At 41.9% G+C, this 12628-nt stretch overlaps 1 protein-coding gene across 2 annotated transcripts in view; it reads right to left on the bottom strand.

Annotated features, from left to right (window-relative positions):
* The window catches only part of ADAMTS17 (ADAM metallopeptidase with thrombospondin type 1 motif 17), a 170255-nt gene that overhangs the window by 26624 nt on the left and 131003 nt on the right, over positions 1–12628 (bottom strand). For both annotated transcript variants that reach the window (XM_061371256.1, XM_061371257.1), the window contains one exon: positions 10893–11028. In XM_061371256.1, the coding sequence (XP_061227240.1) occupies positions 10893–11028 (136 nt within the window). The remainder of the gene's footprint in view (positions 1–10892; positions 11029–12628) is intronic.

The following is a 12628-nucleotide window of genomic DNA, read 5'->3' as shown; positions in this document are numbered from 1 at the left end:
GTAATTGACCTTGTAGCCTGCTATTTAGGACTGCCATCTAGATTAGTATCCTTATACCATGAATCTTTTACTTGTCACCCAATCCTGGGTTATCTGTTACGATAAGGGGCTCAAATAAGACTTCTCAAAACCAAGCCTGGTCGGAAATGCTATTTCACTTTGCTGAAGGCTCCCATGGTCCAGTTACATCCAACTTATTAAGCACATTCCTTTAATGCTGCTCTGCAATTTCTCCTAAATGAATCAAACAACTGTTTCCCATCTTCCAGTTCCTGAATGGGGAAAAACCGGTTCAGCACAATCTGTAGAAACATCACAGTGTAATTGTCATGAATTCATTTACCAAATGCCATGACAGATGTGCCGGTGTGGCAGCACTGCTGACTGCGTTGACAGTGAAGTCAGAAGCCATTTGGTTGGAGCAGGATGGGATAGGGCAGGCTGGCCACCTGTCATCTGTGGGCTTCAGTCAAATGCTTCTGTGCATTAAAGCAGTTGACAGATCTGTGAATTTCCATTGGCTAACACAGCTGGAGAGACACCAAGCGTGTTTCTCTGGACAGTAGTTTTGGTGCATCTCTGTGGCTGAGTGCTTGCTATTTTGCTTATGGAATGGGAAAATGCCAGCTGGGTAACTGAATACTGGGATTGAAAGACTGACAAAAATAGCCTTGAAGTGCAGAAATCAGTGTTCATGAAAATAAATAGCCTGGCTCCCTTGATATCAGCTGGGCTCTGCCTTGTCAGAGCAAGTGTGGAGGGAGTTATCTATCTGGGTGAAGGAACCCCTCAACAAGGGCATGGAGGGGGAAAGAGTGACTGTGCTTTATGAGCTGAATGTGAGTCATGGGGCTGGGAATGGTTTCTGTACAGGCTCCACTGAACTAATATTCACTTCAGCACTGTACTCTCACTGTGATCTAAAGCTACTGGCAAAAGAAAAAGGGAAAGGGGCTGAAAGCAGAGGAGAAAGATAAAAATACATTCTTGGCAGAGGCTGTCTGTGAGCTTGCATTTAGGATGGGCAGCACACAGCATGCCAACTATTTCCAAGATGCCTTCAGAAGTGAGCTTATGACTTTCAGGAAGGAAAATTCCTTTTTTTCTAATGCTTTTGGTTGTTGCTCTTGTGCAAGGGAGAAATAACCTCATTTGTGCCCTGTTTGTGTAGCGGTCGCTAGTTAGTGACCTTCAGTGGGCTCTAGCACAGATACAATAGAGTGTAACTGGAAAACTGGCACAGAGAAGACATTGTCATCATCATCATTATGAGAAGAATGGTTCCACAGGGCATGAGGCAAACCCCAGGGAATCAATACAAAGCTGTACCAGTAGAGAAAATGCAATCTCCAACTCTTTTGTCAGAGTGGCATCTGTGGCCAGCTTCAGCTACAGATCCACTACATCCATCCCTGACCTGAGACCAACGGTTACAGATTAGGTAGGGCTATAGCATAAGGGATCTCTAAAACCTCACAGCCCTACTCTTGACATCTGCTGCTAACATGAAATCCAAATCCTTACAAATTAAAGGCTATTTTAAAGTGCTGGGTTTAGTTTCATGTTCAAGAGACAAGGGAGCAGTTAAATGTTTAAATAATAAAGTAGGCTATTATATATTGACCACAGAACTTCATCCTCTCAGTGAAGTCTCTGCTTCATGGCTTGTCAAAAGCATCTAGCAAACAAGCAAATGTGAGTCCTACATCCAGTGCTAGCAGTGCACTTCTCTCCCTTCCCAGTTCTCCCAAAGCCCCCTTCATAGGCAGCCGAAAATGTTACTGTATTGCCTGTAAGACACAGAATCACTGCAACTATATGTCAACATTGTTCACAACAAAAGTGGGAGGACAAGGGATTTATGGATAAAGTAATTAAACATGAAAAATCCAGAAAGTTTCATATTTGGTAAAGGAATGTGCAGCCAGGTATTAGCATATCTGCTATCTCAAGTAATATACATGCAGGGAAGAAAAATGTGATGTACAAATAGTATCACATTATGGTTGCTATTAAATTACACTACAGACACATTTTCCTCTCTACACCGTCATTACACCTTTTGAACGCACCTGGATGCCTTTAAAAAGGAGAATTACTTTTAATTTCTTTAAAACCCAGAATTTTTCTTATGACAACATAAAAAAGAATTTCATCTTTCCAACTCGGAACAGTGAGCTCTGTTATTAACTAAGCCAATTAACTGCTGTACTCTAAGCCCTGTGTATATTATATACAGCATTTGGCTTCCAGTTGTGTTTTAAGCCTGTAAACTGATCTTAGGGATTGCTTGACACCACGGTTCTTTTCAGTTTGGTGTTTCCCTCCCAGGTTATAACCTATCTTGTGTTGGACCATGTGAGTGCTCTCACTGGAGTCCCTGGAGAGCCTCTCATTTTTCCAGCAAGCACTGATTTATGTGACAAACACACTTATCTTTCTTACAGCCATAGGCAGGGCTTTATCCATGGTATTAGTTTTTGTAATCTTACCTCTACAGAAGATTCAAGAGCTAGATGATACCTGATGGTGGTTAAATTTAGGAAGAAAGTGATGAGCTTTTAAGCACAGATTTTGTAACCCGGTCAGTGGCTGTCTTTCTAGCTAAAGAATGCCCAGAAGGATGTGTTTTTCTATAGCCTCAAAAAGCTGGGATGGGCAGGACACGCAATCTGAGAGGGCTGTTTTAAATCTTTGCCTTCTGAGTCTTCCTCAACCTCTGACCTCTCAGTATCTCTGCTGAGGAATTGGGAGTTCTTCTTCTAATCTGCTTTGGCAATACTCATCTGGCAGGCCCCTGGAGCAAACTTGAAATATCTTTTGGAGGTTCAGTTCATCATTTGATCTTTCCATGGTCTGCATTAGTCATTAACCTTGAACTATCTTCTCTACCTACTTGCCCAAGACTCCTACATTTTCTAGGGAGAAAAAAATGTCTACAGCAGTATGTACATAACCACAGGGGAGATGAATGTCTGCAAATGAAGACTTGTAGCTAAGGATCTGGGGGAAAAATGCTATGGAGATAAAATGGGTCAAGGCTAAAGCATGAGGTGGAGGAGTGCAATCAAAAGACATGAGGTCACTTTTCAGAGATTTGTAGTCTTTATAACACAAGGCATTACATGTTCTAGGGTAAATACTGCAGTCCATTAAATTTCACCTGGTTATTTCTGTCTTGAGCCCTGCAGAAGGCCAGTGCCTGCAAGTTGATTCTATTCCACCATCTAAACATCCATGGCATATTTGCACCTGCACTCACTATCTACAGGGATTGCATTACTTTTGTTCCCTCCACAATGCCTTGGTGGAATTAATTTCCCTGCTTTCACAACAATAGCTTGGATGTGACCAAAGACATCTGCAATTAACACATTTTTTTCTGGTTTTATGCAACCTGTTTGCTTAGAACTGGCTCTTAACTACAGCTAGCTTATTTGCAATATAACATAATGTAATATAATGTTGTAATGTAATGTGTTAGCTGAATAAAGTATCAGAGGAAATTTGCTACAAGACATAACTAATTTGAAAATGAGTTGTGACAGAAACTAATCCAACAGAGTGTAATCTGAGGCTTCTATTTCTAGCCGATTTTGTTCCATCCCTTTTGGTTTAACATATATCCTTGAACTAACGTATAAGTGAGAATACGTCTAGTTAGGACTGGTTGTCTTTAGCACCAGTTTGTAATGCAAAATCATGTAGAAGATGCTCTTAGTTTTCACCTGGGTGAAACTGTGGCTCTACTGATGTTAGGTAAAACTCAGACCAACTTACAGCGGGGCCAGTTTTCACATGGGATAATTTTAGCAAGGAGAATTGGAAACGATTTTTGGGAATCAGTCATGTGGAGTTGACAGTCAGATGTTTTCTGCTTACAGCTATCAAACTGAGTTCGTGCTTGAATATGTAAAAGCAAGAGAACACTGTTTACAAATGGACTCATGACTGCCATGAAATACACGCACTCTGCTATGTTATCTTTCTCTCCTTACACACTTCTAAAACTCTCCACCATATCCCTGCAATACTGAGATATGGGGTCAAAATAATCAGGTGAATCTTGAATTTTGGGAACAGGTTGTGCCACACCCAAGCATAGAAGGGGATTTTTTTGTTGGAAAAAAGTACAAGGAATCTAGTAGAATAATACAGCTGCTGATGTCGAAAGTAGGACTCCAAGACTAACATTCCTGTCTGATTGCCTTTATAAACAGTGCTCAGTGATTTTCCAGTACAGTAGTCATTCTGCTAACAGACTTGCCAACTTTCACTCACACAGGTTTCTTTTTAATTTGGTGATTATCATTTTGACAGCTTGGCTTTTTGTAATTTCCCACCAATTACAAGATGAGCCATAGCACAATGTTTTATAATTTACATGCACCTTTGGAAGACCTTTTAAATGGAAGACATTGTATTCTCCCTCCTCCCTACCCTAAATCAAGGAGTTCACTCACTTCCAGAGGACTCAGTGTGGCATGAGTAGATGTTCTTTTTGCTGGCAGCACTACTCTAAGGCACAGAGTATCAGCACCCTCAGAGGCCTTTGGCAGTGAGTTACCCCTACCCTGATCCATGGCTGGTGTACCTCTGATAGTGCAACTGGTGTCCAGCTCCATTCCTTGCCTTTCAAAGAAAGCGGTCTTTCCCTCAGCTCACACCACAGGATGAAAACAGAGTAAAAAACATTACAGCAGGCAGTAGTAGGAATGAATTTCACAATCACATATTTTGTTAGATTATCCTGCTAATCCTTCTTTGTGGTAGAGACTGCGCTTGGCCTGAAGAGCCTCAAAACAGAGGCACAGATCACTTAACATTTTAAAACAAGGCAATGTTCAAAGAGAAGGCTGTTGAGTCAAACATTATAATGGGGAAAAATGTGATGTAAGTCAGCCTGGGTGTTTACAGCAAAGCTAAGAAACCTGTCTCATGACTCCATGTGAAAACTAATGCCAAATTGACTTCTGCTGTAGCAAGTCATCTTGAATTACTTCATGTAAATGCATTTACAAGGAGCAGATAAGCCCTCCTCATTCTACTCTCTGTTCCCAAGCCTTCTGTTATTCTCTGAAAGACTGCTTCATTGAGTTGAGTTCCTGGATTTGCTTGAAAATATGTTCTTTGTCTTTCAGTAGCTAACTACTGATTGCTGGTTGCTGCACTTGAGGACCTTCCTACAAGCTGGAATGCGTGTGATTTTGTCTCCTAGCGGATGGTGATAACCAAATCTGTCCAAACAGGACATTGGCTCCCCATTCACAAAGGTGGCCTGAAGTCTCTTCTGGTCTATAGCATTTGGCTTCTCCTGCAAGACCTACCAGGGACTCGTTGGAGCTGTCGACCAGGATGGCTCCCTGAAGAGCAGCCACCAGGGCGCAGCATCGGCCGCTGGCTCCGCCGCCTGCAGCCACCGTGTCTTGCACAGGGTCCAGCACGGTCCTGGCAAATTCATTAAGCTCAAACTGATTCTAGAGATCCCAGCTCCAGTTTTGGGAAATACTTCAAAATGAGCTCTTACGTGGTGCCTCCTTGGATCAGAGGGTGCTAACATTACTGTTTATGCCAGATTTCCAGGCTAAAATGATTTGAAACCTTCCTCATGGCTGTTCCTTCTTTTCTTTTTTTTTTTCATGTAAGCAAAACTCAAAGCACACCAAAGGAGATGTTTCTTAGCACAAGGCACAGATAAGGTTTTGAACTCGTTGCTATTGAACCTTATGGATGGTAAACATCTGTACAGGTCCCAAAAGAGTCTGATTGCATTAATGAAAGAACATACCCATTTGAAAGCATTGAATGTCTAGCTCACTCCCTTCAGTTAACAGCACTCCCAGTACATCCTTCCAGTTTAGTATAGTTTCCATACAGCCCTGTAAGTAATTTGCTAACATTCTCAACGAGTTTTTCACCATACTCTTCCCCCCAAAATTCTACTATTTGCAAGACTTTTCATCTAACAAAATGAATCCAAAACTGTTCTGCTCCCCATCTACCTGTGATGATAGCACAACTCAACGTGGTGCAAACAGAATGAAGGACACTGCTTTCTGTACTCATAGACTGTTAAACAGAGAGCTGTCACAGGTATATGGGAGAGTGTAAAGGGAGAGGTGGACTCTCAGAGAGCAAGGGTCATACAGATAAGCACCACGAGCTAAAACCAGACCAGCAATCAAAGCAATGGGCACCAGCAACCATGGCACACTGAGGCACTATGCTTCGAGTTGTCACTAGCCTTTTGGGCAGGTTGGTGAGATGCTGAGCTAGCTGAGGCCTTGGCTGGCTCTAGTAACTGGCTTCATTTTTGACCTAGTGGGTATCATTGGAGTACGTAAGCCCTTGGAAAACACACTGTTAGATTCCAGTCCACAGATGGAGAAGTGAAAGGGGAATAGAAGAAAGAAAGACAGAAAGAAGTGATCCATGGAACCACAGAACTGACCTCAGCAGCATGCCAGTTTTTGGAGCAGATTTGAATGGAAACAGTAATCAAAGACATAGTGGTAAATGGATGCAGTGTAGGTTTCCTCCAGGCAAAACTCACTGGCTGCAGTCTGTGATTAAGATAACTGCTTTTCCAGACAAAGGAAATGTGGTAGATTTAATCTATTTGGTTATCAGTAACAACCTCCTTTTGTTTATTTAAATTGGAGGAATTGGTGATATGCTGGGAAGCACGGATATCAATATGTAATTTCTATGGTAGGTGAGAGTTGGCTTCAGTGTAGTGCTGAGAAGGAGTATCAGGTCTGAAGAGAATCTAGGTTAGTTACCAGTGGACTTCCTGAAAGATCTGCCTTGCATGTGATCTAATTTAAAATGCTCATTAATGACCTTGGCACAAAAAGAAGGAAAAATAGGGAAAATGCTGACAATACAAAGTCTATACAACAGAGGATTAGGAGTCATCCAGGAAGAACTGAATAACCTTGAGTGCTGCAATAACAGAGATAGGATGAAAATTAATAGCATACTGTGCAAGGTTGTGTGCTTAGGGACTAATAACAAGCATTTCTGTGTTAAAGTAGGATTCCCATGCTGAAACAAATGAGGAGGAAAACATCTAGAATGACTGTAAGCCACAAATATGATGCAGTCATGAAAAAGGCAAAGCATATATCAGGAGAGTTACTGCCAATGATGGAGGGAGATGATGAGTGCAAGGGTTAGACTGGAGTGAGACTGGGATTCTCCATGCAATTCTGGTCACCTGCACACTAAAATTATGAATTTAAATAATGTAAATTAGAGCACCAGGAGAGAAGGTGACCAAGGGAATGAAAAATTCCATGTACAGTCTCTGATCCAATAAGGAGTTAAGGAGAAATAACGGATTTAGCCCAGCAAAATGATGGAAGGAGAAGATACAATGGTTTGCTGTATCACATGGCACTCAGCCCAAGGCAAAGAGCTAGGGGGGAGAAATACTGTATAAGCAAAGGAACAGAGCTGATGCAAGAACAAATGGCTGAAAATTTACAGTGAAAAATTAAGGCTGGAAAGAAAAGATCTTGACACACATGAGCAGCGAGGTCACAGCAGAGCCTTCCAGTGAAGGAAGGAGACTGGAGCTATATTGGTTTCTACATGCTGCTGGTATGCAAGTTAGCAGGAAACTAACCCTTGGACTCAGGAGATACTTTCAAGTCCCAAATAGTGAAAATAAGGGCTCAGGTCTCCTGTGGTTTTGTGTAGATGAAGGAAGGGATTTCTGGCTTTTATGCTGCTGTTAAGCATCTGTGTAAGAACACCACATATTCAGCAGGTCCCTGAAAGAACTCAGCCTCTATTAGAATCTATTACAGCAAAAAGGAGGAAAATTAAGAGTGTTTGCATACAGGCCATTACAAGTCGAACAGTTGGGAAATTTCATGTGGTTTTGGTTCTTTTCCTGCATTAGAGGGGAGCAGTTTCATATTCATAGACTCAACCATGCATGTTGAAGTGTGTGGCCACTGGCCGACCTATGTTTTCAGTAATAACAGCTGATGTGATCTGTGATTTCTGAGTCTTGTGCCAACATGAGTGCTGGGTTTGCCTATATATTTGGGTTGGTGTTCAGTGTGCTGGAAACAACCCATACACACCACATGCAAGAATCCAGATTCCATCTGGTTACAGCAGGGTTTTGTAAAAAATATCTAAAGAGCTAGGCAAAGGATTAGAATAAAGAGGTGCTAATAGGGTGCAGTTGGGACAGGAAAGGAAGCTGTAAAGAATTTAATGGAAAAAGAGGGTCAAGGAACATAAGAAATAAAATAGGAAGAAAAAGAGGCATTTTTTTAAAGGGTGAAAGAGTAACAATAATAAAGAATGAAAGATTCTTTTCTTTTTGCCAGTTTCAACAAAACCCTTACGAAAATTCTCTTCTCTGACGTTTGATTTTAAAACATGTCAGTGTATCCAAACCTTGTTTCAATCCTGCTTTGTGTTTTTCAGGTGCTAGGTTGCAGTTGCAGAGTTCTAATCTGCTCCTTGGCTTCATGAAACTACTGTCCCCTGCCCCACATTATTTGGCTCTCCCAAGAGGTGGCTGAAGTTCAAAGGGATATATAATTTGCAAAGCACTTTGGGATCGTGCTGGAAGAAAGACACTGTTATTAATATCATAACCTCTTTTTCTCCAGTTCACTTTACATCTATAATGTGGGTTATTAGTTTTTACTTTTATGATAATCTCAACAGCAATAGCCTCCTCCTTTTCCTCCATTTACATATGATCTCACCCCATCCCAGAGAGTTTACAATCCAGATTATACATGGATTGAGAGAGGAAGCAAAGAGACAGGGTGGGATAGTGAATTGAAGTCTCACAGCATATCCACAAGGGAAACAGAGACTGTGTCCTATGGCCCAGATGGCCATAAGGCCCTTCTCTAAGGATAAATACTCCTAAGTTTTGAGTAAAAATGTAGATGTAGTTCAAACTTTACAAAACAGAGCAGGTTTACTGCAGAAAGAAAAGCACTGTTCCTCCTGAATTTAGGTAAAGGGCTTAGGTCTTGAGTGGAAATGGGAAAGGACCATATTGTAACAAGACGCTACAATAATTTTACTCGAAACCCTAAAATAAATTCAGGGTTCATAAAATAAGCATTGACATGGTGAAAGAGAATGGTTTCTTTAAGATGTTCTTGGTCAGAGAATATGCTAAGCATGCATTTCTAATATCTGGGTGGGCAAACGCAAGTGGAAATTTAAATTCTACAGAGGCACAGAGAATGTGCTCCTGAAAATGTTTCCACTTAAAAGCATGTTAAGTGTGAAAGTGTAGTCTACACAGAGGGAGTGAGGGAGTGTGGTCTATCAGATCATCAGCAAGGATTCTGCAGCCTTTCTGGGTACTAAGCATGTTTGGTGCTTGCTGTCAGTGCTCTGAAAGAAAAGAACCAGTAAGAGTGTCACTGTGCCAGTGCGAACTGCTCCCGTGGAGATTTGGGCTATAAATTGCCTGGTAACTCTGTACAGAAGAATAGATACCTTGGAATAATATTAAGGGCTGGGCCTGAAATCCCAAAGGAACACAATCGGGATATAGGAACAGAGTATCCCTTTCTCAGGAGGTTTTGTGTGATTGAACCTAACCCACTGAAGAGGCAGCAATGTCATGCTGAAAAGTGTGCAACAAAGAGGAGACTTAACCAAGGGCTCAGGGTCAAAGAGATTCCATAGAGAAACAGCACTACAGGTCTTAGGGCTCTATCAGACCTGATGGCCAAGACTTCCCTTTGTTGCTGTCATCTAGCAGAGGCCGAAGCTGCAACCTTCTTCCAGAGCTTTAGATGTTTCTTTTTTTACCTCTACCACTTGGAACCCCTCCATATACCTGCCTGGGCTCACACCAGTCTCCTCTTGATGGCTTAACATAAGGTCTGTAAGAAATACAGGGCAGGGCATAAACAAAAGCAGATGCTCCTTGTTTCTGTCTTTCTTAAAGAATGATATGCCAGAAATCCCAGCATCACTGAATTTAGGAAACTTCCTCATGGAAATGACAGTTGTTCCTTTGAAGTCACTGGGAGTTTGGTTCTCACACACCTAGAAGCACATGGGGTATCTCATCATACCTCTCAGTACCACTGAAAGCAGTATGGCCACAATATTGTATAGCAGCAATAATAGGCAATGCAGACAAAAAATCAAACCTGAAACAGCCTTATTGATGGATGACCTGACATTGGATTTCCCTGCTTCAAGGCACTGTAATCAGAGAGCAGGTCTGCAGGTCTAATTAGAAGGAAGTGTGCTGTTTCTCATTGCCCCTATTGTTTCTGCCAGGAGGATTAGCTTTGAAAGTACATTTCCCTGGCTTGTGTGATTATACAAGGTGCAACAGTTAGCAGGTTGTTTTGAACATGCTTTTTTAGATGTTGTTGAGCTTTGTCCTAAATTGATTTTACGTTCTAACTACTATCAAAAGTGGAGCCTCTACAATGCTCCACAACGCTAAACATTACTGTGAAGCAAGAGTAAACTGAACAGATTAATTTGCCTTCCTGTGTTTTGTCATCAGACCCTATTCTGCACTGAATAATAATAAAAAGGTTAGATATGCAGTCACTGCTCTCCTGTCCAACTTTATACTGCAGGTTGCTCTGTCACCCAAAAGGCAGCCAAGGGGAAAAGCAAGCCATTCCCAAACAATGCATGAAGGCAGCCTGCATGGTATCTGGCCTTACTGGACACATATTAAATGGACTCTGAGGTAATGAAAGTCTGACCTGCTCAACAAAAGGAAATGAATATTACAGCTGATTACTGTGGCTAACAATGCGTCCCAATACTTGTAGATATTTTCACCACATTCACCAGATTGAGGCTTTGGAAACAGGTGATTTGTGAAGGAAAAGGATATTGGGATTTATTATTGCTTAAGTCCTTACCGTGACTGGCAGGGGTGTGTGTTACATTTCCTGACCTGGGGCTCGGGGCGATTCACTCGCTGGCAGTCACTGTCATTCACCAGTGTCATGGTCTTGTTAATGATTCGAGTACAGGATACAATGGTTTTCCTTTCACCTATAAGTCAAGTAAAAAACAGCTCTGAAAAAGGAAACCAGTGGCTCAGAACAAAATCAGGTCAAGTCAATAACCAAAATGCAGAGGCTAGAAGCTCCCTACTACCTCTGCAAGATTTAATCTACACAGATCTACCAACTCTGCAAGCAATCCCATTTCCCACTTCTGTCTTACCTTTGTACTGCTCTGATTTTTACTTTATTTCTGTTTCTTTTCAGAAAAAGCTACAAATCTTTCCCCAGTAATTGAGAAATTGGCTGCTTCACAGCAACAACAGGTTGGGCTTTCTTCTTCAAGCATTTCATGGGGAAACAACCCTGAAAACAATTTGCTTTCATTTCTGGGTCCTCCTCCACATATAGCTGTGCCCTGTAATCACCTAGGACAGATGTGCCAGCCATGTAAGCTGAAACCACACAACCATCCACCCCTCAGTGACTGATGATGACAGGACAGCTGCCTCTTGTTGCTCTCCACTCAGGAAGAGTCAGGTTGAAAAGGAGTGACTGGGGTTCAAGAGTGATAAATTGGGTTTGTTTCTATTTCACAAAGTGGTGAAAGTAAGCCACTGAAATAAATCGTTTCTTAACCTCCAGATATACTGCTTTAAAAAACATGAAGTATCAACCTGAAGTATCTCAGGAGTATTCAGCATTTCTCACATAAACTGTGTGTATCAGGAGTTTCATCGACACACCTCACTGTAGCCCTAAGGGTTCAGCTGCCCACTGTGTGCCAATCACTACATGTGACAAGAAAAATGTCATAGATGCTCTTTTTAACCCTGAGTCTGCATCAAATTGAGTTTATTCATGATCTGCAGCATCTCACAGGCAAAATATAAGAGATAATTGCCATCCAAGCTACTACTGCGGGGAGCTGATTTGATTCAAATCTGTGGCAGGGTTGCAGCACAAGTCAAAAGAGCTACAAATTTCCCACTCACTCAGGTGAGGATTTAATGCTCCACCCCTGGCAGTGTTCAAGGCCAGGCTGGACAGAGCCTTGGGTGACCTGGTTTAGTGGGAGGTGTTCCTGCCCATGGCAGGCGGGTTGGAACTGGATGATCTTAAGCTCCTTTCCAACCCTAACTATTCTGTGATTCTGTAATGGCTCTAAGAAATTAGTTTTACTAAATGCATAAAAGTGTCCATTTTAAAATGAGTTCTATTTACAGAAAAAAATAGATCCAGAATTTCAGTACACTGAAGGCAGTGAGCCTGCAAATGTGAAGATGAGCACTCTTCACTTCTGTCCTATAATATTCTGTGATTCTATGATAAATAACTGGGTCTGCTAGTGAAGAAAGACTGGCTAGAATGCATGGAAATGATCCATTTTCCTCAGGGAAAAACCTACTCCTTCCAGCACTGAAACTCCAACGGACAGTGGCTGACAAACCAGTCTCTGGTTTCACAGGCATAAATTCCCCCCAGGGTTTGAGCAAATCTGCCTCAGCACATCCTGGGGATCATCTGCAAGGTGCGATTTGCATTGTGCTCACGTCCACCTCCCACTAAGAGCATCTGATGCAATCTGCAGTTGTCACAGCAGCGCTGCCCCAGTTCCATCCCTGGGGAAGGAAGTGTCTTTCAGTGAA

The sequence above is a fragment of the Neopsephotus bourkii genome, unplaced genomic scaffold (assembly GCF_033783945.1).
Source record: "Neopsephotus bourkii isolate Nb327-2 ecotype Australia unplaced genomic scaffold, CSIRO-AGI_Nbou_v1 NB_1572, whole genome shotgun sequence".
Lineage (NCBI taxonomy): Eukaryota > Metazoa > Chordata > Aves > Psittaciformes > Psittacidae > Neopsephotus > Neopsephotus bourkii.
The sequence above is the reverse complement of the archived record's forward strand: the minus strand, read 5'-3'. Positions and strand labels throughout refer to the sequence as shown.